Source organism: Canis lupus, chromosome 11 (assembly GCF_048164855.1).
Source record: "Canis lupus baileyi chromosome 11, mCanLup2.hap1, whole genome shotgun sequence".
Taxonomy (NCBI): domain Eukaryota; kingdom Metazoa; phylum Chordata; class Mammalia; order Carnivora; family Canidae; genus Canis; species Canis lupus.
The window spans coordinates 25,091,481-25,118,690 of NC_132848.1; the positions used below are offsets into that span (position 1 = coordinate 25,091,481).

At 51.9% G+C, this 27,210-nt stretch overlaps 1 protein-coding gene across 12 annotated transcripts in view; it reads left to right on the top strand.

Moving 5' to 3' along the window:
* Nucleotides 1–814: 814 nt before the first annotated feature.
* TTLL1 (TTL family tubulin polyglutamylase complex subunit L1) overlaps nt 815–27,210 on the top strand; it is a 46,511-nt gene continuing 20,115 nt past the window's right edge. For 4 of the 12 annotated variants that reach the window (XM_072843633.1, XM_072843632.1, XM_072843634.1 and 1 more), the window contains exons 1-8: nt 7,717–7,752; nt 10,320–10,436; nt 16,021–16,229; nt 16,941–17,121; nt 18,645–18,779; nt 19,381–19,489; nt 22,840–22,983; nt 24,879–24,965. In XM_072843633.1, coding sequence (XP_072699734.1) covers nt 7,733–7,752; nt 10,320–10,436; nt 16,021–16,229; nt 16,941–17,121; nt 18,645–18,779; nt 19,381–19,489; nt 22,840–22,983; nt 24,879–24,965 — 1,002 coding nt within the window. In that variant the 5' untranslated portion in view covers nt 7,717–7,732. Of the gene's footprint in view, nt 933–7,698; nt 7,775–8,091; nt 8,158–8,522; nt 8,690–10,319; nt 10,437–16,020; nt 16,230–16,940; nt 17,122–18,644; nt 18,780–19,380; nt 19,490–22,839; nt 22,984–24,878; nt 24,966–27,210 lie in introns of those variants that run through there. The other 8 variants (XM_072843636.1, XM_072843639.1, XM_072843640.1 and 5 more) reach the window with 8 other exon arrangements.

Consider the following 27,210-nt stretch of genomic DNA (forward strand, 5'->3'; position numbering starts at 1 on the left):
AGATAAGGGAAGTGACCTGTCTAAAGCCACACAGCTAGTGGGTTTTGGAGCAAGGATCCAATCCAGGTCTGGCTCTAGTTTTAAAATTCTCACCGGGGGATCCCTGGGTGGCGCAGCGGTTTGGCGCCTGCCTTTGGCCCAGGGCGCGATCCTGGAGACCCGGGATCGAATCCCACGTCGGGCTCCCGGTGCATGGAGCCTGCTTCTCCCTCTGCCTGTGTCTCTGTGCCTCTCTCTCTCTCTGTGACTATCATAAATAAATAAAAATTAAAAAATAAAATAAAATAAAATAAAATTCTCACCGGGCTGAGCTGCTTCCTAACAGTTTACAAAATACAGCTTGAGAAACTAGACCCGCGCCATGCTCAGGGGACACTTGACAAAGGAGTACGTATTTTACCTTTACTGATTATTACAAGCTGAGCACATGTCACCGGAGAACAGCAAGCCCCGCGATGTGGGCGCTACCGGCGGCCCCAACCTTGCAGACACCGAGGCCCAGCAGCAGAAGGGACCAAGGTCGGACAGGACCCAGGATCTATAGTCATCACCCGGCTCTGCCCCCCACCGTCAGGCTCAACCTCGCGCCCCGACCCTTCTCGACCTCATTTCTGGGCCCTGAAGGCTGCGAGCCGCCCGGGGAGGGACCGCCAGCTCATCCTAGGACCTCCCCTCCCTGCACGTGGGGCGGGGAGCTTAGAGACCCGCCTTGAAAACGTGACCCGGAAGCAGTCGCGGCGCCAGCGGCCGCGTCCTCGGTTGCCAGAGCACCGCCCCGGAAGCAGAGCGCGGCGCGCGGCGGGCAGGTCCGCGGGGCTGCGGGTGGCGTCCTCCTGCCGGCGCCGGAGCGGGGCTGGAGGCAGGGCCGGGGCGCGGCGCGGGGCCGCGGTGCTCCGCGCTGCTCGGCGCTCCTCCGGGCTCGGCGCGCACAGGTGAGGCCCCGCCGCGGAGGCCGCCTCCCGGGACGAGGGTGTGGCCGCTCCGGGGCGGGCGAGTGCGCATGCGCGAGCGAGTGTGGGCGCCCGGGTTTCGGTGGCCGCGGCCCCGTGGTTTAGGTGCTGCTTGCGGGACCCGCGTCCTCCAGGAAGCCCGCGCTGGCCACTCTGCCCGTTATGCCTCCGAGCTCCTGTGACTTTCCCTGTGCCGCCCGCTTGTTGTAATTGCATTCTTATTAATACTGGTTAGCCCGGAATTGCATCGCTCTGGGCTCCCCCCGCCCCATTCATTTGCAGCCTGTATTGTCTCTATGGGCATCTTTTGCAGGGCGCGGTGTACCTGTGGCGACAGCTCTGGTCTGGAGACAGATTCGTGTCCCCCGCCCTGCTTGCCCTTCTCAGCGGGATGGGACCAGGGCAATGGGACCAGGGCATTTCCCCTCCCTGTTTGTCAGTCTAAAGGGGGTGGGGATGCGGAGGTCGCCCTGCAGCGCATAGAGTAGCTGGGGCTTTAGGGGGGCTCGTTCTAGAAGTAAACGCATCTTATTTGTTGTAAGCAGTGTAGGGTTTGCAAAGAGGTTCTTTGTTCATAAAAATATTGAATGAGCACATTTTGGTGCTGGGTTGTGACGGTTACAAAAAGATTGGACTTACTCTGTGCCCAAGGAATTGCAAGCATTGCTAAATAGTTGCTGTAGAGCCTGACAGTGTCTCCCAGGGGGGTGTGGAGATAGATGGTGGCCATATAGTTGTGCAGAAGTTGTCATTTACGCTATTTTTCTTTTTCTTTTCTTTTTTAAATTTTTATTTATGATAGTCACACAGAGAGAGAGAGGCAGAAACACAGGCAGAGGGAGAAGCAGGCTCCATGCACCGGGAGCCCTACGTGGGATTCGATCCCGGGTCTCCAGGATTGGGCCCTGGGCCAAAGGCAGGTGCCAAACCGCTACGCCACCCAGGGATCCCTATTTTTCTTTTTTTAAAAACAGATTTTATTTATTTATTCACAAGAGACACATAGAGTGTCAGAGACACAGGCAGAGGGAGAAGCAGGCTCCCTGCAGAGCCCCATGCAGGACTCGATCCTAGGACCCGGGGATCACACCCTGAGCCAAAGGCAGACGCTCAACCACTGAGCTACCCAGGTGCCCCTCATTTATGCTATTCCGTATTATTTTCTTTAAACATGGTACTTTTTCCTTTTCAAGGAAGACTAGGTGGAAAGGAATCGAAATGCCCTAGACTCCTGGCCTAGTTGGGACTTTATTGAAAGTGATAGTGAAGTGACTTAAAGTGTTTGGGATAGCAGGGTTGGGGACAGAGAGAGCTCCTGTTGTTTATGGCTGGACCCAGAAAAGTGCATGGACTCTATGAATGTCACCCCTTCTCTCTGTTTGCCATTTTCCCTGAAACACTGTCCTGGCTTTTGTCTGGAAGTAGTCATAACTCTGGGAAGTGAAAGGCCTTTTGGCAAAGGTTTGTCCTCCTGGGGTTGTAGGTGTCGATATTCCCTGTGGTGTTCCCTCACTCAGTGGAGATTCACTGAACCCCATCCTTGTCTCCCAGTTCAGGTCCCTGGAAAACACTGTGAAAGTCTTGGAGGGTGTGCCTGTTTACCGCTTTCTCTCGCCGGCAGGTCTAATAGCCCCTGTAGGGCTAGGCCATGCCTGATTCACTGCTTGGCACAGACAGCTCTTGTTTGATTGGTTCTGGAGGGAATCTACGTCTTTATTTTTGTTAATTCATCAAATATTGATCGAGCACCTGCTATTATTAGATGCTATTCTGGATGCTGGGGATTCAGTAGGCAATAACGCAGAACGACATCTCTGCTCTCCTGATGTGAGATTCGTGTGTCAAAGACAGGTAATCACCAGGGAACCAAATAAGTGAACTAGACCAGTTCTTTTCAAACTTGAGCAAAGGTAGGACTCTCACCTGACAGCTTGTTAAGATACGGATTCCTGGGCCCCACTCCCAGAGTCCAAGGGTATATATCCACATAAGGGGTTGGGGGAAGCTCAACAATTTGTTTTTTTTTTTTTAGTATTTTATTTATTTATTCATGAGAGACATAGAGAGAGAGGCAGAGACAGGCAGAGGGAGAAGCAGGCTCCATGCAGGGAGCCTGATGTGGGACTTGGTCCAGGGTCTCTAGGATCACACCCTGGGCCAAAGGCAGGCGCTAAACCGCTGAGCCACCCAGGCATCCCAACAATATGAATTTCTAATGAGGTCCTGGTGACGCTGGTATTGTGGGTTCATGGGTCATGTCTCAAGTTGGCGCTGGACTAAACAATTTTGTGCAGCCTGAGTGCCACGGAGAAGTAAAGTGACAATGTGACAAGTAGGGGGCATTAAGATTGGGATTGGGAAAGCCAGACTGAAGAGTTCACCTTCGAGAAGGGGCCAGATATCGGGGTGAGCAAAGCTTTCAGAGGATGCAGCTTGGTGGTTGTGAGGAGCTAAAGGGCGGCCAGGAGCTGGAGGGCTGATGGGTGGGGAGGGTGCTGGAGGCAAGACCTGAGAGGTGATGGGACCCCAGATCACATGGGGTCCACCTTGTAGGTAACGGGCAGACTGGGAGTTTTGTTTTGTTTTAAATATTTAATAATTTATTTGACAGAGAGACAGAGCACAAGCAGGGGGATGGGCAGGGGGAGAAGCAGACTCCCATGGAGCAGGGAGCCTGATGCCAGGCTCGATCCCAGGACCCTGAGAGCATGACGGGAGCTGAAGGCAGACACAACTGACTGAGCCACCCAGGTACCCTGATAGTTTTATTCTGGGTGCAATGGAAGCTTCTAGAAGCTTATGGGCAGGGTGACATGATTTGCTTTGTGTGTGTGAAAGGGTCAGTCTACTGCTAGGCAGAGAATGGGTGCAGTGGGGTGAGGGTGACGCTAAGGAAACCAGTGGTAGCCTGTCACGGTCGTCCGGGATTACGGGGATGCTGGGGGGAGACACAGACAGATCTGGAATCTTCTGGAGTAGAGCTGGCACAATTTGCTGCCAGATGAATCAGTAGTCCCTTCCCCATCAGGACCACGGCTGAGCTTTGTTGGATTGCTAAGGCACTTTGCTGCCGGGGCTTCCAGCCTGTGGAGTGCCCCTCTTGCCTCCTTGGAGCAAGGCCACGAGCAGCTCGTCCCAGGCAGCTTCGTGTCTCCTGCACGGACCCAACACTGAGTGGCTGTCAGCGCTGAGTGGCTGGGTGAGAGGCTAGGCTGTGGAATCCTGTCCTCAAGCGTCTGAAGGTCCTGCCCCCGGCCCGGGAGGTGGGACCCGCATCGTGTTCTGAGAATAGCCAACTCCCTGGTTTGCGAATGACCTTGCCCCGGCTGGCATAGCTCAGGTGGTGACAGCCCACGACCCTCCGAGCACCTGCAGTGTGAGATCAGCACACAACTAACTCTGTTGCTCTGGGTTTGGTTTTATGGTGCTCAGTTTGGGTTTTTAAAATTTTTTTCAGATTTTTCTTTAAATTCTAGTCAGTTGACATACAGGGCAATATCGGGCTCAGGAATAGAATTGGGAGATTCGTCACTTAAGTACAACACCCAGTGAGCATCCTGACAAGTGCCCTCCTCTGTCCCCATCCCCCATCTCCCCATCCCTCCCCAGCAGCCCTCAGTTTGTTCTCCGTCGTTAAGAGTCTCTTATGGTTTGTTTCCCTTTCTCCCTCCTCCCTGTAGGTTCACCTGTTTCGCTGTTCGCTTGTTTTGTTTCCTAAATTCCACATATGAGTGAAATCATATGTATTGATTTCGTATTTGTCCTTTTCTGACTTATTTTGCTTAGCATAACAACCTCTAGTTCCATCCATGAGGTTGCAAAAGGCAAGGTTTCATTCTTTTTGATGACTGAGTCCTATTCCATTGTGTATATACAGCACATCGTCGTTACCCCTTCCTGTGATGCTCGGTTTTGAAAGTAGCTGACCGAATGGCTTATCATTTCAGTTCACGTGAACCACTAGAGAGGTAGCCTACTAAGTTCATTACCTGGTACTGCTAACTTCACTTTTTTTTTTTTTTTTTTTCTGTTTCACGAGGAAGTAACAGGACAACGATCAGACATCAGGTATTTCATTATTGATTTTTCTGAGGGAAAGGGCTTAGTATTTCTTAGGGTTGGGAAGGAGCTGGTCCTTGGCCAGCTGGTCCCTTTTTCTGTTCTGCAGACCATTTCTGAGCCCCCTCACTGTGCCTGGCCCTGGTTGGGTGCTGGGAAACAGACGATCAGCGCCCCCTCTCAGGGTCACCAGACAGCTGACACAGTGGCAGGGGAGGCAGTGTCAGTGTCCTCAGGTTGCAGTGTGCTCTGCCTATTACTCTCTGAGCGTCACTTTCCCCATCTGTAAATGGGGAGAATACCTGCCTTCTGGTAGCTCGTGAGCCAAAAGGATGCATGTAGTAGAGGAGAATATGCACAAACTGCCCAGCCCTGTGCCTGATGGATTCTAGTGCTTCATAAGTGGAAGCTATCGTTTGGGTGATAATATCAATATGTAATTACCTACCCCGCGAGGGCGGGGCTGCTCTCCAGCACTGGGCTAGGGGCCTGGGAGGCCCGCTGGGAGAAGGGGCTGAAGTGCACGAGTGTGCAGGGCCGAATCGGGGAAAGTTTCAGGGCTCTTCAGGGGAAGCTAGTACACTTGTTTCAAATCCAGTGAACTGTTTGGCGTACTGATGGTGTTCCAGGGACACACCTGCCTGACCTTGCAATAGTCTTCAGCCATACTGCGAGGGACCTGTGGCTTTCATGCCTATTTTTATCATGGGGGAGACTGAGGCCCCAAGAAAACTTGCGAGTACCCATAGACAGGAAAGCACTGGAGATGGACTGAGTCTCCAAGCTTCAGGTGCAGAGGAACTGCAGTCCCTCTGGCTCTTCTTCTTTTTCTTTTTTTTTAAAAGATGTTATTTATTTATTCATGGTAGACAAAGAGAGAGAGGCAGAGACACAGGCAGAAGGAGAAGCAGGCTCCCTGTGGGGAGCCCGATACAGGACTTGATCCTAGGACCCTGGGATCACAACCTTAGTCAAAGGCAGATGCTCAACCACTGAGCCACCCAGCTGCCCTCCTCTGGCTCTTCTGAGGCTGCCTTGTCATTGGTGCTCAGTAGTGGTCATCATGCTGGTTTGGTGCATTTCTGGAAAGAGGTCCTGTGTCCCTTTAGGGGACAGGTGGCCTTAGTTCATTTCTTTCCTTTTTTTTTTTTTTTAAGAGTTTTTATTTATTTATTCATGAGAGACAGAGAGGCAGAGACACAGGCAGAGGGAGAAGCAGGCTCCCTGCGGGGAGCCCGATGTGGGACTTGATCCCGGGTCTCCAGGATCACACCCTGGGCTGAAGGCGGTGCTAAACCGCTGAGCCACCTGGGCTGCCCCGTTTTCTTCTTTTTTAACCATAAGTAACTGTTTTGTCCTTTTGTTCACTACTTTATTGTGCTCTGTCTCCCTCACATATATTTAAAACTCTCTATAGGTTCTTTTTCTGCTGGTATCTAGGAAGGTTGTGTCTTGTATTAGTTTCCAAGGGCTGTACTATCAGATGCCATGAAGTGAGTAGCTCAGTAAGGCCAGAAGTCTGAAATCAAGGTGTTGGTGGAGCCGAGCTGTCTTTGAAGAATCTAGGGAGGATTCCTTGCCCCTTCCAGCTTTTGGTGGACCCAGACTTTTCTTGGCTCATGGCAGCATAGCTCTGATCTCTGCCTTCATGTTCACGTGACCATCTGTCCTGTGTGTCTGTTGTACCTGTGTCATTACATGGCATTCTCTGTCTGTGGATGTCTCTGTCCAGGTTTCCTCTTCTTTCTTCTTCTTTTTTTTTTTTTTTTAAGTAACATGCACACCCAATGTGGGGCTTGAACTCATGACCCTGAGATCAAGAGTCACATGCTCTACCGACTGAGCCAGCCAGGCACCCCTCAACATATCTTTTTTGAGAATACAGTTCAACCCATAACATTTACAAGGAAGTGAGTCTTGTAAGCAAAGAGTTGAATCAAAGGACTGATCCTTGAGGATGTGTCTGTTTTCTCAGTTTCACAAGGAGTCGGCATTGACTCCCATGTGCCAGTGGGCTGGGTACTGGAGCTAATGGGGCTGGCCACATGGACTGTGAGGGTTGTTGCAAATGCTCACACCTAAATCTAGAAGGAGTCAGTGCGATGAAAAGGAAGCAGGTGACAGAGTCCTCACCTTGCACACTCATGCAAGTAAAGCTTACTTGAGCATACTCAAAGAAAGTATGCAAAGAGCTAAAACGCAAGGTAGGAAGTTCTGTGTGCCAACAAAAATAGCAGGAGATGTATTATAACAGAAGCTTAAGTGGAGGGAAAAGGTGGGGAGAATGGCTCCCTGGGGTAGGTGGCCTTTGAACTGCATCTTTGTGATCTCGGAGCTGGATGAGAAGCGGTGGGGTGGGGAGAGGCCTGGGGTGGAGGGTGGACAGCCAGCAGGTGGAGAGCACGGTTGCGCATGCTCATGGAGCAGCAAGGAGGTGGGATGTTCCGCCGAAGCAGGGGGCATGTGAATGAAGAAGTGGCAGGGCAGCTCGGGAAGTCCAGCAGGACTTGAAGTGTGATAGAATCAGAAATATCTATCACAATAAGGAGAGCATCTTGTGGCATGCAGCTGTTCAGCAGAAGATGCCAGCCACTGAATACAGCAGCTCCTCACGGTTTCGCTGTGTCCACAGAACTGTCTCTTGGTCTTGTGCCGTGTACATTTTGTCTGTGTGTTAATTTTCTTTTAGGCACGAGGAGTCCCTGACGCTGAAGCGAACTTGGATGTTCCTGTTGGCTCTATGGTGGGTCCGTCCAGCCTGAGAGGTTGGTTTTCCTTAGTGCCCACTGTTCCACAGCAGAAGGAAAGGGCCGGGGGGAGGGTGGGGGTTGACCAGAAGACCTCACCTCGGAGGCTCCATGTCCTCAGTAAAGTGAGGATGAGAATACCTGCCCTGTCTGCCTTATTGGTTTTGGGGATCATACCTGGGAAGCATTTTCTGACAGGTAAAGCATAGGGCACAGATAAGGCTCAGGCCCCCTTAGTACCCTGCTGGGTCACTGCAGGTGGGATTTCAGTGGGGGGTGGGGTGGGGGGGTGCCTGCCTGGGGGGTGGTTCTCCCTCAAAATTCCGGGTCTGCAGTTGGACTCTAGGGGGCAGAGTTGGAGCAGGATTGGGCAGGGATGCAGACGCGGAGGCTGAAGTCAGGTAGAGAACCGTAAACTCCCTAGGGCTCCGCCTGGGTTTTGACACCAGGTGGGGTTTGCTGGTGAGGGCTGCGGGGTAACAGCATGTGGGGATTCAGCTCCTGTGCGGCTTCTGCCATCATTTCTGTGCGGTGGCTGCTGACTTCCCATGTTAACAGCCTCATATTGTTATACCGCAGCTTCTCGCTTCTTTGCACAGGGGATTCTGTTTATTCCTTACCTTACCCATGGGCATGGACATCATCCAATGAGGGCCAGGTTCAGAGGAGGCAGCAGACTGTGTGAAAAGAGGTGGCCCTTCGGAGTAGAGTCACCCTGGGTTCAAATCAGGGCTCCCTGACTCCCGTCAGTCTGTTTCTTCTTCAGGCTCCTAACTTTTGAGGCTTAGCTTCCAAATCTGTAAAGTGGGGATGATGGCAGCAATAATACCAAATATTTCTTGCGTGCTTTCTACGTGCCAAGCACTGTTCTCAGTGTTCACTCGTCGGATCATCACTGTAACCTGGTGAGATGAGTAAATACTGTTGTTAAAGGTAAAGAAACAAGTTTAGAGAGGTTAAGTAACCTGCCCAGAGTCACACAGCTAGTGAGTGCTGGAATTGGGGCTCGAACTAGAGCCGTTCTCTACCACAGTTCCACCTCTGTGACACCGCCACTGCTGGGCAGGGTGAGGAGGCAGTGGGCTGATTTTGTGTGAAAGCTCACGGGAGTGCCTTCTCTTTTCCCTCTCCCAAGGCAAGGCAGACCTGGGTGCCCATCTTTTTTTTTTTTTTAAGATTTATTTATTCATGAAAGAGAGAGGCAGAGACACAGGCAGAGGGAGAAGCAGGCCTCCTGTAGGGAGCCCGATGCGGGACTCAATCCCGGGACCCCAGGATCACGCCCTGAGCTGAAGGCAGGTGCCCAGCCCCTGAGCATGCAGGGATCCTTGGGTGCCCATCTTTTAACAGACTTGGGGCCACAGTCAGTCAGTCTGAATGGAGCATGTACCACATGCCAGGTGCAGTGCTAGGCCCTGGGCCCAGAGCAGCAAAGAAGAGCCAGCCCCCTGCCCTCTAGCAGGGACAGGAGTGTAGGAGTGCCGAGCAGCTGTGTACCAGGTGGGGAGTCAGGGAGGCTTTGTGGAGGAGGTGACATTCACCTATGCTGGCAGATGAGTGGGCTTAGCCAGGCAGAGAGGGAGGGGAGTGCCTCAGGCACAGACACCAAGCACGTTCTAAGGCCCTGAGGTCGGGTATGGGCAGAGAAGTCCGGTGTGGTGAGAACACAGCAGGTGAAGGAGAAGCAGGTGAGGGCCAGGGGTTTGTGAATTTTTTTTTAAAGATTTTATTTATTTGAGAGCGAGCTTGTGCATGAGCTGGGGGGAGGGGAAGAGGGAGACGGAGAAGCAGTCTCCCTACTGAGCAGGGAGTCTGATTGGGACTCGATCCCAGGACCCAGGGATCATGACCTGAGCTGAAGGCAGATGCTTCACTGCTTCACCAACTGAGCTACCCAGGCACCCTGGTCTGCGTATTTCAAGTGTCCTGGGGAACCAGAGAGGCTAGTAAATGGGAGTGTTGTGGTCAGATAAACACTTAAAGGTCACCTCACTTACAGAGAGTGAGTTGGAGCAGGGCAGGGGAGGAAGCAGGGAAGCAGCAGCCCTTGGTGGGGGAGGTGCTCCCATTGGGATAGGCTCCACCCACCCTTGGGAAGCCAGCTCCAGGGCCCCCTGGTCAGGACAGTCTTCCACAGCTACCCTGCACAGGCCCCCTCCTGTCTCTGCTTTTGCAGCCCCAGGTGCTGCCTCTGCCTTGTGGCTCCTGTCACCATTGCAATGCATGTCGGGTGGTGACCAGTTGCTGCCTGTCTCTGCCCCCCGCCCCTGCCCCAGTAGGCCAGGATCTCATAGTCTTGGTACAGCTGACATTTTGGCCTGGGTGACTTGCTATGGAGGGAGGGGGGATGGTGTCTGTGGGCAGCACCATGGCCTCTGGCCTCTACTCACTAGAAGTATTCCTGCCCCCAGTTGTGACAACAAAAGACAGGGCCCGATGTCCTCTCAGGGACAGAGTGGCCCCTGGCCAAGAACTGCTGCCCGGGCAAGTGGAGCGTAGGATGCACCAGGGGAAGTTTCTTGCTCTTGACATTTCAAAGCACTAACAGGTTGACCTCTTCCAGGATTATGGCAGGAAAAGTGAAATGGGTCACTGATATCGAGAAGTCAGTGCTGATAAATAACTTTGAAAAGAGAGGATGGGTCCAAGTGACAGAAAATGAAGATTGGAATTTTTACTGGTAAGTATTAAAAAGCAGGATCTGATTGTTTTTCTGAAGCCGACCTATCAATCTTGTGAATGCTGGTATCCCGGGTGCAGGCTGCATTCTCAGGGGACGCCTCCCGTTACACATCTTCCATTCCCAAGTCTCCTCCACCGCACACGACGAGAAAGCCCTTGGCTCGTACACATTGTGGGGTGTTCCCATGCTCCTGTTTATCAGCCTGGTGGCAGAAGTGCTGGGATGGTTCTGCACACAAGCCAGCATGGCTGAGACTGCAGGGCTCTGGGTGAGAAACCAGAGGCCCCCCTGCTTAGCATTCTCAGTGCCTTACTGCCAGGCGCTGGGGAAGGCACCTGTGGGGAAGGATCTGTGCCCTCTTCGCTTCTTCTCACATGGCAGAGGCTGCCAGTAGGACTGGTCCACAGCACTGAAAAGTGAATGACAGGAGGAATAAAAAAGAAAGCAGCGTTTGGCGCTGACACCCTGGTGGTGCTCCCTGCAACTGGAAACATGAGCATTGCCATAGACTCCTGCCCTTGTCCTGTCTGCCTTCACAAGGTGAGGTCCTGTGTCCTCCCCTGTGCAGGCCTGGTCTGCCCCTGCCTCAGGGCAGCCCCCACACTCTGGCAGGGTTGTATGCTGAAACAGAGCCATGAGAGCCTCCTCTGCTGGGGCCTCCCCATGCCTCTGCAGCTCCTGGGCCCAGAACATGGGGTGAATCTCCAAGGGAGGGGGAGTTGGTGGCTCTCTGGAGGCTTTTTTACTCTATGCACCTGCCCTCCCTGAGACCTGCTCCCCGCTGCTGCCTTGAGAGATGTTACTTGGCCTCCTTCTCGCCACTTCTTTCTCCCCCAGGCCCCAGAGCAGTTGGCACCTTTTCTCCTGTTGACCTACTAAAACATTCTTGCTTCTGCACCTTTGTCAATGGTGTGCTTTCTGTCCTCTCAGCCCATCTTTGAGAGGTGCGATGCATCCCGCGGTTAGATGTCCAGACCGCAAAGCCAGGTCATGCCTGGCCTCACACCCTGGCTCCCGCAGTGCTGTCTGTGTGGCCATTAGCAAAGGACTTGACCTTTCTTTGCAAATATGGTTGTTTGAAGTTTGAATGAGTCAGTAAAGCAAAGAGCTTGGCGTGTGATGGGTGCTGCATAAGCACGTGCTGTCTCCGTCCTTCATGCACCAGCTCACAAGCTGCCCACCCCAGAAGCCTCCTGTGCTTCCAGACGCTCAGCCTTTCTTTGGTGTCAGGCGGTGAGTGCTGTGTGCCATGATTTGTGATTTCCCTGCCTGTCCCCTCTTTTCATGTTACTGTGAGCCCCGTGACAGCGAGGACCTTGTCTGGCTTATGCCAGCATCCCAGAGCCTGGCCCTGGCTCAGATGCAGAGTAGGCTGGAATGCAGCTTTTGTCTTCAGCAATGATGGGAGGGATGACCCTTTCTTTGCTTGTGTAGCAGTTTAAGGTACCTGTGTTTTAAACCACAGCCTAATTTTCCTTGAGGAGCATGGAATGCAGGCAGAGAAAGCATTTTCAGAGAAATGCAGCACCCATGTGTGGCTTGGCATCACGTTTATATATTTCTCTAAGGTAGAATGAAGTAATACAGCCAGAGCCCTGCTTCCATGGGACTCTGGGAGAAAGGCTGAATACAAGTATTTTGTAGGGGTGCCTGGGTGGCTCAGTCAGTTAAACAGCTGCCTTTGGCTCAGGTTATGATCCCAGGGTCCTGGGGTCGAGCTGCCCCACTCCCTGCTTGTGCTCGCGTGCTCTCTCTCTCTCTTTCTCTCAAATAAATAAATAAAATATTGAAATGTCATTAGAGAAAAAGAGTGTTTTGTACTTACTGCTTTGTGTCCCATGGCTCCGTGCCATGGGTTTAGCCAATACTCAGTCCTTTTGGCTTCTCTGAGTGATTAATCAACGCTTGGGAGGGTGCAGAGCGCCTCCCTTCTTCGTGCCACATAAGAAGCATTTCAGAGCTAGTCTGAACAAGAGAGAGAGAGAGAGAGTGGGACTGTATAACTTTGGATATTAGCTCTCTTGAGAGCTGTTTTAAGCAGTGTCTTTAAGCAGTTTTTAACTAAGTCTTAAAAACTGATCAGCGTAAAATATTGGCGGCTAAATGTTAAATGGTTTGGGAAAGGTAACTGTTAACTGGGTAGATTATGGGATAGCCATTAAAATAACTGTGACAATTATAAAGCAGCTCAGAAAATTGTATAACAATAAGTGTGAAGAAAAACATACTATGAAACTGTTCTGATCACGGCTTGCATATGGGCAGGAAATAGGAGCAATGAGAAACGCGAAAGCCATGGCTGTGCTGGAGGGGGTGTATTAGTTTTTTATGGCCAGATTGATGGCGTGTGACAAACACCACGAAACTTAGGGCTTAAAGCAACTTCTTTGTTTTTGAGAGCATTTTTTTTTTAAGATTTTATTTATTTATTCATGAGAGACCCAGAGAGAGGCAGAGACACAGGCAGAGGGAGAAGCAGGCTCCCTGTGGGGAGCCCAATCGGGACTCGATCCCAGGACCTCGGGATCATGACCTGAGCCAAAGGCAGACACTCAACCACTGAACCACCCAGGTGCCCTGAAACAACTGTTTCTACAGCACATGCATTTATAGGTTTGGCTAGGTGGTACTTTTGGTCCCGCAGGACTTAGCCGATCCTGCCTGGGCTCACTGGTGCATCTGCTGTCACCTGGGGGGGTCAGCTGGGGCTTGTCTGGTCTTGGATGCCCTCGGCTAGGACAACAGTGGCTTCTCCGCACATCTTTCCCATCCCTCCAGCTGGCTAGCTGGGGCTTGTTCTTCTGTGGTGGCTGGGGTCCAGGAAGGCGGGTGGAAGCTCTGAAGGCCTTTCAGGGCTAGTCTCGAAGTGGCACAGCATCGCTTCTGCCACATTTTTGGCCAAAGCAAAGCCAAAGTGAGACATGTCTGGGCCTAGGCCTTAAGAACCTAGCAGCTTCCATTTCCTTTATGGGAACCTGTTACGGGAGCCACAACTGACGTGTGAGAAGCCTGACGACCCGGCACTGTCTTGCCGGAGGAGCTTGTATAGGTGTCGTGTGCGCCAGTTGCAGCCACGTCTGGCCTTCCAGCCATGCCTGCCAAGGTGCCAGACATAGGAACAAACCCGTCTTGGACCCTCCAGATTAGATTAGCCACGGCCTGAATACCACTGAGTGACCTCAGTGGGTGCCACATGGAGCAGAAGCATGCTCAGCTGAGCCCTGCCCCAAATCTTGATCCACAAAACCATGATATGTGATGCAATGGTTGTTGTCCTGAGTTGCTAACACTGGGCAGTTTGCTCTGCAGTAATAGAGACCCAGAATATATGTTGTCACATACCTCAGGATGGTAGGAAACGAGCTCATTATTTTGAAAACCAATAAAGGGAAAGAATTAAGCATTTTGTTAGTCTCTCCTGTATGAACTATGTTTTGGGTGTTCAAGTTGATGATGAAAGAAAATTTCTCCTTGTGGAAATTTTCCTGCCAGTACTTGAAGGAGAAACGAAAGCATAGAAGACACCTGTTTGCCTCCCTTAATGACATAAGGGTCTAGGCCTGCCCGGTATGGGAGCCACTAACCACAGGGCTGATGAGCACGTAAGTGTGGCTGGTCTAAATGGAGATATGCCCCCAAATTGACCTGCAGCTCCTCAGGCCTTGCAGTCTGACTGCTGATTTATAGGCAGGATGTAGGTGGAGGGGTACCAGTGAGGCTACACTAAGTAAGGAACCTGGGAGGACCCCTAGGAGGACCCCTGGAGGCCCTTGGAGGATGGGTGACCCAGGGTCTTCATTTTTTTTTTTTTAAGATTTTATTTATTTATTCATAGAGACACAGCTAGAGAGAGAGAGGCAGAGACACTGGCAGAGGGAGAAGCAGGCTCCATGCAGGGAGCCTGATGTGGGACTCAATCCGGGCTCTCCAGGATCACGCCCTGGGCTGCAGGCAGCGCTAAACCGCTGTGCCACCGGGACTCCCCGACCCAGGGTCTTCAACAGACATAGCATAGAAAAAAAGGAGGGAGAATATAAAGAACCATGGGAGAGAGGGCAACTCATCAGAAGGCCTGGCCCTTGTTTGTTTACAAGCTGTAAAAAATGTCAGACAACTTGGGAAATGTGAACACTGATTGACATCTGATGATACTCAGAAATTACTGCTTTTTATTAAGTTGTGCTAACGGTCTAAAGTAGGATATCGTATAATATAATAAAGAATCCTTAACTATTAGAGATTCTTACGGGAATCCTTTGGATGGAACGCTGTATCAGGAAATTGCTTCCAAATAAGCCAATGCTGTGAGGCATGGGTGGGGTCCAACCAAACACGTCTGGCTGCATGGCCATAGCCACTGAAGCCTGTAACGGGGCTCTCTTTCGTAATGGGCTTTTCTCTCTGCTTTTGTATATGGTTCAGCTATTCCATGATAAAAAGTTTTAAAACTCCCATTCTGGGCAGCCCTGGTGGCACAGCAGGCGCCGCCTGCAGCCTAGGGTGTGATCCTGGAGACCCGGGATCGAGTCCCACATTGGGCTCCCTGCATGGAGCCTGCTTCTCCTTCTGGCTGTATCTCTGCCTCTCTCTCTGTGTGTGTGTCTCATGAATAAATAAATAAAATATTTAAAAAAATAAAAATAAAACTCCCATTCTTCTTCTTCTTCTTTTTTTAAAATATATTATTTATTTACTTGAAAGACAACAAGAGAACACAAGTGGGGTGAGGGGCAGAGGGAGGAGCAGACTCCCTGCTGAGCAGGGAGCTGATGCAGATGTGGGGCTCTATCCCAGGACTCTGGGATCATGACCAGAGCTGAAGGCTGACCACCCAAGGGGCTCCTAAAACTCCCATTATTCTAATGACTGTAGAGTCAAAAGAAATCCTTGGGTGCTTGAGGCCCTCTGTAGGTTGGTGCCTGGGGTGGAGTGAGGCTGGGCCAGGAGCTAGAAGCCACAGACGGCCTGCCTCGCCTGTAGCTCCCTTGTGAGTGCCAGTCCCAGTCCTTCCTGCCCCCTCCCTGCTTCTCTGTGGGGCTAGGAGGGCAGAGGGGTGTGGCAGGGAGACTGGCTTTCTTAGAGGATTAGAAAGAATCCCTTTCTCTTTCAACCCTCTCATTACACTAGAGTGTGGGGCCATCAGAGGTCTCTGCTAGAATATGAAGTACTGACCCAGGGCCCTTAAATCACTCTGTGATTCTTATTTAAAGTGGTCCCTGTCCTTGACTTTGGGTGAAAATATTGCGTAAATGATTTTCCTGATTTCAGAGACTGGAGGAGGCTCTTTCATTAGCTTGTTATCTGCAATCAGTGGTATCATTAATCGATAAGGATTTATCAAGCATCTACTCTGCTGGGGAGTGAAGCCCTCCAGTGTACACTCAGAACAGCCCATGCCTCCAACAGTTCCGGTGACTGGACACTGTGCTGTGCCGCAGTGGGCCAGGGAGTCTCCTGGCCTGGGGGGCCGGGGGTGGGGGAACGGGTAAGCGTCTCTGGTCATGAGCTTTCACGGGAACTGCCACCATGTGGACCTGCTCTGAGCTCTACCCTGCATGCCTCTTCTATGCTTCTCTTTTAGGATGAGTGTGCAAACCATCCGAAACGTTTTTAGTGTTGAAACTGGCTATCGGCTCTCAGATGATCAAATAGTCAACCATTTTCCGAACCACTATGAACTGACCCGGAAGGATCTGATGGTGAAGAATATTAAAAGATATAGGAAGGAGCTGGAAAAGGAGGGGAGTCCTCTAGCAGAAAAAGACGAAAATGGGAAATACCTCTATCTGGGTTTGTGCCTTTCTTGCTGGCCCCACGTTTTTTTTGTTTTCTTTTTTCTGCCGCGCCCCCACCCCCAGCCCCACGTTTTAAATCAATCCCTAAATCCTCTAGCGAAACCAGGTACTGAGATGGTGACGAGCTTGTGCCAGCTGGGCTGGGCACTTCTTTCATTCCATGTGTCTCCAGAATGGGCCAGGCGGGGGCTCACGTTTGGATCTGAGTTTCTAGGAGCACCTTGGGCACATGGTGCATGTGCAGGAGAACATCTTCAGTGCGCAGATGGGGAGAGTCCCGTCCTGAGCTGCAGGCTGCATTTTATAAGGCGGCCGCATTACTGCATCTGGCAGTTCCAGGGAGAAGCTTGTCCCTCTTGCAGTCTGGTGGTAAAAGCTGGACTGTTGGGTGGGTTCAGAGTCCCTTTGTATACCTGGGAAAATTATATAGCCAATCTCTCTGGGCCTCAGGTTTGTCATCTGATAAATGGGAATGATAACAGGACCTTAGTCCACAGGGTGCTGTGGGGATTAAAGGTTTGCAAAGCACTTAGAAAACAGGTGATAGGTTTATCGGATAGGAATTGAATGGCAGAGGGGCTTATTCTCATGCTGGCTTGGGGCGGAGGGTTGTGAAGCAGCTCCAGAAAAGGCAGTGGCAGTGTTTTCCTGTCTGGCCACATTGGCTTGGCTCACCCACTGCTGTCTCCTCTATTTCACCTTTCAGACTTTGTTCCAGTCACCTACATGCTGCCCGCCGACTACAACCTGTTCGTGGAGGAGTTCAGGAAAAGCCCCTCCAGCACCTGGATCATGAAACCTTGTGGCAAAGCCCAGGGGAAGGGCATCTTTCTGATCAACAAGCTCTCACAGATCAAAAAGTGGTCCCGTGACAGCAAAACGTCTTCGTGAGTGCAGGGCCCGCCCATCCTGTGGGCTTCTCAGTTAGGAGTTCCAGGCCACCTGTCAGTCTTGGCCGGGAGCTAGGGGCCCTCGCTTGTTATTGTTTTTGTTTTTGTTTTTAAGATTTTATTTATTTATTCATGAGAGACATAGAGAGAGGCAGAGACACAGGCAGAGGGAGAAGCAGGCTCCATGCAGGGAGCCCAACGTGGGACTCAATCCCAGGTCTCCAGGATCACGCCCTGGGCCAAGGGCAGGCGCTAAACCACTGAGCCACCCAGGCTGCCCCAGATTTTATTTATTTATTCATGAGAGACACACACAGAGAGAGAAAGAGAGGCAGAGACACAGGCAGAGGGAGAAGCAGGCTCCATGAAGGGAGCCCGGTATGAGACTAGATACGGGGACTCCATCCTGGGACTGCAGGATCACACCCTGGGCCAAAGGCAAGTGCTAAACCGCTGAGCCACCTAGGGATCCCCATCTTCTCCTCTCTTGCTTTTGTAGGCGTATGGCATTTGCCACATTGCGCCAGGGCAAGGTTCTGTGGTTGCAGTCCTGTGACTGATTGTAGGATCCCACCTGAGGCCAGTTGCAAAAGGAAGTGGTATATCAACCAGCATATGGTCCCAGGAGCAGGGACCCTTGCGAGCGGCTCTTTGTTTCTGAAAGTTACTGTGAGATCCACTCAGTCCTGGTATTTCTGAGGCAGTGAAGCACCTGCTTAAGATCTGGGCCCAGGGGGGGATCCCTGGGTGGCTCAGTGGTTTTGCACCTGCCTTCAGCCCAGGACATGATCCTGGAGACCCGGGATCGAGTCCCACATCAGGCTTCCTGCCTGGAGCCTGCTTCTCCTTCTGCCTGTGTCTCTGCCTCTCTCTTTGTGTGTCTTTCATGAATAGATAAAAAAAAAAAAAAAAAAAGATCTGGGCCCAGGGTATGTGTGTTCAAATCCCTGTCTATACTTGCTGAGTACATTTTGTTTCTGTAGACTCTTACATGCTTCATCTGGGTAAATGAGGGGCGCCAGTAGCACCTCATCGGGGCAAGATGGGGAGGGAACAGGTGAATCTGTGTGAAACGCACGGAGTGTGTGCGATCCATAGCAGGGATTGCTCTCGGCAGTCTCAGGTCAGGTCTCTGCCCAGGGTTTGAGGACTCCTTGGAACTGAGGTTAGATACCAGGCCAGGGGGTTTTGTCTGGGGCTCACCCTGTCTCTGAGGGCCCTGAACTGCTCAGAGATGTTGGAGTGTGATTCTCTCCCGGAGGGCTGGTGGCTCAGTCGGGGTTCCCAGGAGGGGCAGAGTCACCTTCTTGTGCAGAGCATTTAAGTCTGAGTGCACACTGCCGACCCCCTGGTGGGTTCCCAGGCACTGCTGGCACTGTCCTCTGGGGCAGGGGCACAGAGTGGATGCCACCTAAGCTCCATTTTATCCCCCACACATCAGCCTCTCAATGAGAGGCAGAGAGCTGATTACCAACCTTGGGTCTTTGCCATCTAATTTTGACTTTCTCTGATGCGTTTAGGTTTGTGACTCAGTCTACTAAGGAAGCCTACGTGATCTCTCTCTACATTAACAACCCGTTGCTAATCGGTGGGAGGAAGTTTGACCTGCGCTTGTATGTTCTGGTGTCAACCTACCGCCCGCTGCGCTGTTACATGTAAGAACCACTGGAGTCTTGTCTCGTGCTTTGACACACCCAGAATAGACAGCTCTTCAGAGATGGAAAGTAGATTAGCGTTTGCCCAGCCCTGGCTCGGGGAGTGACTGCTAACCGTCACAGGGTTTCTCTGTGGTGACGAACCCAGGAGATGGAGTGCGGCGGTGGTCGCGCACCTCTGAGTAAGCCAAGAGCCCCTGAGCTGTACACTTTATGTGGAGGTTCTGCGGCATGTGGATTATGTGTCAGTATGCCTGTTCTAAAAAAAAGAAACATAAGTGAAAAAGCAGCTCTTTTAAAGGCTTAAAAACCAAAAATGGGTTTTAAGGGAACAAAGTGTTACATATATACATATATGTTTTTTAAGATTCCGTTTATTAGAGAGTGTACAAGCAGGGTGAGGGGTGGAGGGAGAGGGAAGCAGAACCCCACTGAGCAGGGAGCCTGACATGGGGCTGGATCCCAGGACCCTGAGACCATGACCTGAGCCGAAGGCAGACGCTTAACTGACTGAGCCTCCCAGGTGCCCCCCCGACAGAGTGTGTTATATTTTATTTGTGCTTCTCCTCAGAGTGTTGAAGTAATCTAACTTCCCACATAGGTATAAACTTGGATTTTGCCGTTTCTGCACAGTGAAGTACACCCCAAGCACCAGTGAGCTGGACAACATGTTTGTTCACCTTACCAACGTCGCCATTCAGAAACATGGGGTGAGCGCATCCTTTCACTTGGGCTGAAGGAAATGGAGCGATTTTGTGGGTTTCTATTTGCGGCGGGGAGGGGCGCGAAAGGAGCAGAATTCGAGATGCCCTGGCACTCAGGAGGAGTGGGGAGGCCTAAGTATCCAGTGTGGCTGTCCCAGCGCATCAGCTGAGCCAGCCTCGGGTGGGGTGGCTCGTGCAGAAAGAAAGCCCCAGGTTCAAGCCCTGCCTTTCTAGTTCCGTGACCTTGAGCGAGTTTTAATATGACTCTCCGAGCCTCGATTTCTCATTTGTAAAAGGTGATAATGTCACCCCCTCATGGAAGTGGTGGAAGAACCCATGAGAGGGCGCATCCTTGGCCATTCATGCCTCAAAGACTCATAACTGAGCACCTGTCTTGTCTGGGTTGGTCCCGTGCTGAGGAATGTGTCATCTCAAACTGAGGTGCATGCTCTGAAGCTAAGGAGTGCAGATCTAGAAGAGCATGGGATGAAGGAGTCCCTAGTCCAGGTGGCTGGAGAAGCCTTCTGTGCAGAAGTTGTGCTTGAGCTGAGATGTCAGATGTGAGCAGGGATTACCCAGGTACGGAAGGAGCGTTCTAGCAGAGAGTGCAGCGTGTGCCAGGGTTCCATGGCAGGAAAGAGCACTACAGGAACTGTGAGAAGGGCAGGGTGGCCGGAGCTGCCAGAGTGAAGGTGGTGGGGTGAGAAGTAGCTGGGGAGGCCACCGAGGGCCAAGACACAGGACATCGAAGGTTCTGTGTGGGCTTTGGGGCTTTACTGTCGTCCTTACAAGAATGTTCAGAAAGTCTCATTTCTTTATGAGAGATTCTTCCGTTTGGATCTTGCTTGATTGGAAGCTTTGGGTATTTTTTTTAATGTAATTTGAGTGGAAAGAGGGTCAGTGTTGATAGAAAACAAGCTTTTTCTGAGCAGCCTACTGAGGGGTTTGGTCAGACCAGCCTGAGCTCCAACCTCCGTCCATCACTTACCCTTTGTGTGACTCGGGCTGGTCACTCTGACCTCCCTGAGCCACCTCGTCTGCAAACAGGAACCCTGGTATTACCTGGCTGGTCATGAAATGACAAGGGCTTCCACTTACTGAGGGCCTTGACAGTCCTCTGTGTGAGGCCGACCCTGGTTCACCACCCAGCAGGTTTCGCTCAGCAAACTGGCGAGCCTCGCTGTTACATGTTCAAGGTTAGAGGATCAAGGATGGCTTGGCCAGAACCTTATTCATAATAATCAGGAGAATGAGCCCTCATGGGATGCAGCACAAAACTTATGTCAGTCGGAGAAAGCTGAGCCATGACATCAGGCACTTCGTCGCCAAGTAGCACAATTAGTGAGGTCTGGCGATGGGCTGGGAAATGGCCATGCTGACCTGAGACCACTTGGTGTCCTTAGGACAGTGCGGAGCATGTCGGCCTGCCAGGCCGCTGGGGGCTGGGAGCCACACTGCAATCGGGAGGGCTCTACTCGATGGGCCTTCTCAGGACACCAGTCAGCTGAGTCACTATTTCATCTATAAGAAACAGAAACCGTTTTTGTTTTTTTGGGTTTTTTTTTAATCCATAGAAGGAGAAAGCAGAAGGCAGGACTTTTGGCGTGGCATCTCTGCAATGCACCAGAAGCCTCTGTGCTTTCTCTCTGGGTTCTATTTGTAAATGCTTCGCTTGTTAACATGAGAAAGTGCTTACTCTGAGAAACCTACATTTCAGTCTCAAATAGAAGCCTGGCATGGCTCTCGTTTAGAAATGCATGAGGGACAGATGTTATACTGGGCCCTGAAATGTTAAAGCAGTCTGTCGTCGGGTGCATCTACCGAGAGTCCCTGGGCCCAGGGCACAGCCTGGCGCCTGGGACAGAGATGGTGAAGGGGCATCCCCGCCCTCAGGCAGCTCAGGGACCAGTAGCGAAGGACTGATGATGAGGGAGGCCTCCAGGGGCTGCAGTGGGAGTGCAGGCATGTGGGAGGGGGGCCCACTGGGAGGCAGATTGATAAAGGGATGGAAAGAGGAGGAGTGCATCCTACACGGGCAGTGTTTGCAAATTGCCTTGGTAAAGTGTTCTGAAATAAATCTGATTAAATAATGTTCCTACAGTCCAAAAAGTAGGTGATACTTCCTGCTCTTTATACCAATGCATGTGGAAGGCAGCGTTTTGCCATGGATACTTTATACATTTATAACTTTTTTTAAGTGAACTTTTCTTGAGAGTGAAGAGACTCTGTAACAGGGAAAAGAAAGGTATCAGTGGGCAGCAGCCTGGTCTCCCTGTAACTTCTCAGAGTCCCTGTTTTTAGGGATACAAAGGCTGAGTTATTGAGAGTCTGTCTGAGGTGAGCATGCTTGGGTCCCTCATCTTATAAGGTATTTTAGTGAAACTGATGTGTAAATTTGTCTCTAACCTCAAAAGGTATCTTTTTCAAACTGTGGTTAATTAAACTGTGGTTAATTCTATTAATATGAAAAAAAAAAAGTTTGGTTTGAGTCAGCAATATTTGTCCTTTCTTAGACTGGTTTGATTTTCATTCTCACTTCTCAGCTTTATACTTAAGAAAACGAAACCTGGCCTCATAACGTCCTGATGTACTTGAGGATTTTCTAGCTTCTTGGCTTCAAAAGAGAGCATTGGGTAGAGAGTCAATGTTCAGGGTCAGAGGTATAGAAAGAGCTATGGATGAGGGTGAGAAAGCCGGGCTTGGGTGCCAGCTCCTCGCAGCCCAGGTGGAAGCTCAGGCACATCCTGTAACCCATCTGAGCCTGAGGCTCTTACCGCAGACGAGGCGTAGTGAGGAGTTACATGTGTGGTGTTCTTGGACCACAATGCCTGGTGCCAGCATGTGGCCCCTCTGGAAGCAGACTCGGAGGCAGAGATGAGTGTGCAGGGGGTCTGCTGGGGACCGTGGGGATGGGCGGGGGGTCTAGATAGGGCAGAGGGAGAGTCAAACTGGGATGCAGTGGTGGCGGGGTACCTGGAGCTGGGTGGTCTGTAGAACCACCTGGGATGGAGCCACCAGGGACCGAGATACCCCAGTATTAGCCTGTTGCAGGTGGCCGGCTGCCAGGGTAGGGATAACGTTGGACTGGGCTGCTCCTGTTAGCCAAGGGTAGCCCCCAGAGAGGGTCTCTGCCAGAAGAGTGTCTTGGGCTTAAAGTGGGGGGACTTGGGGCCACTGCAGGGCATGAATTACTAATTGTGAGTGTACTATAGAGGTGAGTATTTTCGAACGTGCCTTATGGGGGATCCAGATCCCCACAGGGCAGGGGCACCCCGCACATGTTCTAGGGTGAGAGAGCAAGTGCTAGATTCCTCAGGGTGCATTGCCTGGGGGCCTGTGCCCTCTGCCGTCACCAGGAAGACTACAACCACATCCATGGAGGCAAGTGGACCGTGAGCAACCTGCGGCTCTACCTGGAGAGCACCAGAGGCAAGGAGGTGACCAGCAAGCTGTTTGACGAGATCCACTGGATCATCGTGCAGTCGCTGAAGGCTGTGGCGGTGAGTGCCGGGGTGAGGGGTGGGGCTGGGGCCTGGGAGCAGAGAGCCACTGAGTGACCAGTGGGGGACGCTTGTTCTTTTGCCAAAAATGCTTGTCTTCATGGGCTCACCTTCCTCATATCCACATGTTTGCCAGAGGCCGAGGCAGTTGTGGTGAGGCGGAGGGGCCAACTTCTGGCTATGTGCTGCCCAGGGCACGCCAGGTGCCCAGACAGGTCCTGCTGACGTCACCAGCAGCTCTTCTGTGCCACTGGATCGAGGGGGCATACTTTGCAGTAAGCTGATGGTCAGAGATGGCCTCGCGGTGGCCTCCCCATGTTTAGGCCTCCCTGTCTGTGATGTCACGGACACACAGGCTGCAGAAAGCCACCTCTCTGCTTGTTGCCTCAAGTCTGCTGTTTGTTGGCTGGTTTGTGGTTTTTGTTTGTTTCGTTTTACTGTTCCAAAGCAGGTGTGCATCTATTTTTGAGGGAAAGGAAAGGAAAGGAATAAACACCGACCACCAGCATGTGGGCTGCTATGTTCAGAGCTTCCCACGTAGGCTCCCAGATGCGCATCACCCCGTGACTCATGAGCAGCATGGAGGCTCAGCCCTGGAGTGAGGAAGTACAGGGACCAGCACAGGGGCCCGGGCCTGCCAGGGGGCTCCCAGCAGACTGGCCCACTGGCCATGGGACCTGAGGGCACTCGGCCTGGCACTCGGAGTAGGCTGCACGTCCCGTGGAGAGTGTATGCCCAGCCTCTCTGCGCCTTGGAGGCTGTCTCTGAAATCGGGAGACGGTGGGCGGGGGGGGCAGTTGGAGAATTAGCAGCTTCCTGTCCTGCAGAGGCTGCTGGAATGGTGGTATGGGCAGTGGCCCGGGCTTGGGCCCCAGGCTTTCTGGGGAGGTGCTGTTCTATTGACTCCCCTGGGAAAAAAAGTCCCTCCCCCCACCCCTACCCCCAGCCTGGTTTCCCTCCAGTGCGTGAGATTGGACTGGCCCATCTCCCCACAGGAGTTTGGAGTTTGGGTTCTAATTTTTTTTTTTTTTTAGGATTTATTTATGTATTCATGAGAGACACAGGATAGAGAAAGGGGCAGAGACACAGGCAGAGGGAGAAGCAGGCTCCATGCAGGGAGCCTGATGTGGGACTTGATCCTGGGTCTCCAGGATCTCCTGGGCTGAAGGCAGTGCTAAACCACTAAGCCACCCAGGCTGCCCTGGAGTTTTGGTTCTAAATCCATGTTTGAAGTAGCGTGCACACACCCACTAGTGTATAAGAAGGCCTCACTCTCGTGTGTGTGCTTCGCTCGCTGTGGGGTGCACATGGGTCCCCAGGGCACGTGGGACAGGGCTGCTTGCTGGGGCCTTCTCATAGGTTTTGAATGAGGCAGCCTGGGCAGGGCCTGGGAATCTGAATTGTAAGTGAAACCCTGGCTAGCAGGGTTTTTTTAATGCCCCTAGAGAATAGTTTATGAAGTGGAATTGAAAATTAAAAAGAAAATCCAGAAACATTAATAAGTGGATCAACTCTTGTCACAGAACAGAGGTTCATGACCTAGCAGCCCGCATCCCCAAGAAGGGCCCAGCAGCCTGGCGGACAGTGTCTGTGACACAGCTGTACAGGCCTTAACTCTGTGCCGGGTGTGGAGTGGGACTTTTGTCCACTCTGAAGACAGCCCCATGCGGACAGAGACGCTGTTGCTGTGATCAGGTCTCTGATGAGGAAGGCCCGGAGACACTGGGGATTGATTGCCTCATGGGGTCCCCTCGGAGGCTAAGGGACGTTTCTGTGTCTGAGCCCAGGCAGGGAGGCCCAGCACGGCCAGGCAGGCCTCCATGGTGGGCGGTGGTGTCAGCTGGGCCCTCCCCGAGGCCGGCTGTACAAGCCCCTGGCGGGTTACTCTCTTGCAGCCGGTGATGAACAACGACAAACACTGCTTCGAGTGCTATGGGTACGATATCATCATCGACGACAAGCTGAAGCCCTGGCTGATCGAGGTAACTGCACTGCAGCAGCCCGTGGGGTCGGGTGACAGGGCCGGGGCAGAGGGGGTGTACGGGGACAGTTGGTCAGGAGCGACAGGCTTGCTGGGGGTGACCAGTGAGCACGCCCCCAATGTCTCCCCTCTGAGCCCAGCCCACACAGCCACTTCCCTCTTCTGGATGCATCTGTGCCCTGGAGGCCCTGCCCTGTCCTCATGGGAACATGGCTCCCGTTCAGGAAAGGAGCGTCCAGACCCCGAAGCCTGTGGGCAGCGGTAGCATGCTATCCAGGGATAAGCAGTATTCTCTTCTGACCAAGGCATAGTGTGGGAGTGGATTTATCTGCCTGTTTCAAGGCTTAGATGGGATGTAGCGGGGGCGGTCCTAGTGTGCACAGCCTTCCTCTGGTGACAGGCCTGGGTGACGCTTACACCAGGCGGCACTGGCCTACTTGCCTGAGGCCCGGATATTGAGCCTGACTTGTTGGGTTGCCCTGCTTTGCTTTGCAGCCAGAGAGAGGAGCTTGGGCCTCAGGGGACGTGGGGTTGGACACGTTCTGTTGGCCCGTTGGTCTGTCTCCCTGTGTGTGCCTCTGAGCATCAGCGGAGGCACACGGCTCAAGCTCTTTAGCTCAGTCCTGTTTTGAGCCAGGAAAGCTGAGTCCCAAAGGGAAATTGTAGTGAGAGGGAAATTCAGTGGAAGCCCTTACAGGAAGCTGCTGGGAGAGCCAAGTTATCAGAGAGCAAACTGTTCCAGAACAGTGTTTTCCAGGTTACTTATTATACTGCCAAAAGGGTGTGCACACATGCGTGTGTGTGTGTGTGTGTGTGTGTGAGTGCACACAGAGATATACATAGATGTATACAGAGATCTACAGATGCATGTATAAAATATTTATGTTGTTTTTCCATTTTAGAAGTCCTGTGTACTGTCCTTGGAGCTACAGAATGTTTTTTTCCATTTTAAACAGAGTAACTCAGGGGCGCCTGGGTGGATCAGTCAGTTAAGTGTTTGCCTTTGGCTCAGGCCATGATCCCGGGGTCCTGGGATCGAGCCCTGCATCAGGCTCCCTGCTAAGTGGAGTGTCTGCTTCTCCCTCTCTCTCTCTCTCTCTCTTAATTATTAAAATCTTTAAAGAAAAAAAAAAGTAACTTGAATGGAAGGCAAGTTTTCCTTGATGAGCTAGGATCTTAATTGCAAATATTACTTTTAGCATAATAACAGATTGTAGTTTTAGTGTATTTAAAATAATTACGGCATCATGAAACACTGATATCATTCCAAGGGCCCCCAGGGATCACATGGCCTCTTTCACTGCATACGTTAGATACCTCGCTAGCAGCACGGGGTTTGGGAGAAACCTGAACACCTTGCCCACTTGCTGCCTCCAGTCTCACATGGCCCAAGGAAATGGCTAACCAAGGTCACAACTGTGTCTAAAGTAGGAGTAAACATGGGGCGCCTGGGTGGCTCAGTCAGTTAAACGTCTGTCTTTGGCTCGGGTCATGATCCTGGGGTCCTGGGATCAAGCCCCGCATCGGGCTCCTTGGTCAGCAGGGAACCCATTTCTCCCTCTCCCTCTACCACTCCCCATGCTTGGCCTCTCTCGCTTGCTCTCTCTCTGTCTCAAATAATCTTTAAAAAACTAAAGTAGGAGTAAACAGGCGATGACTGAGGGCCATTGGGACTTCACAGATGGTGAATAGTTGCATTTTAACCTGCCCATCTTTGACATTGCTTAGCTTCATGGGACTAACTTTCTGTCTACCAGATGGGTTCCTCATTTGTCAGAATATTGCTTTGTTGGTGAAGTATTACTCTCATCACCAGAAAGGGCCCACTGGGGATGCCCTGCTGGCTCAGTCTGTAAAACATCCAACTCTTGGGATCTCTGGGTGGCGCAGTGGTTTGGCGCCTGCCTTTGGCCCAGGGCGCGATCCTGGAGACCCAGAATTGAATCCCACATCGGGCTCCCGGTGCATGGAGCCTGCTTCTCCCTCTGCCTGTGTCTCTGCCTCTCTCTCTCTCTCTCTCTCTGTGACTATCATAAATAAATAAAAATAAAAAAAAATTAAAACATCCAACTCTTGATCTTCAGGTCATGAGTTTGAGCCCCATGTTGGGTATAGAGATGACTTAAAGGGGGGGGGCATTACTTTTTACTTCAACTCAATGCTATTTGGTTCACTGGTCCTAGCAAAGCTCTGCAGGGCAGCTTTCCTTTCCTCCTTTCCTTTCCCCTTTCCCCTTTCCCCTTTCC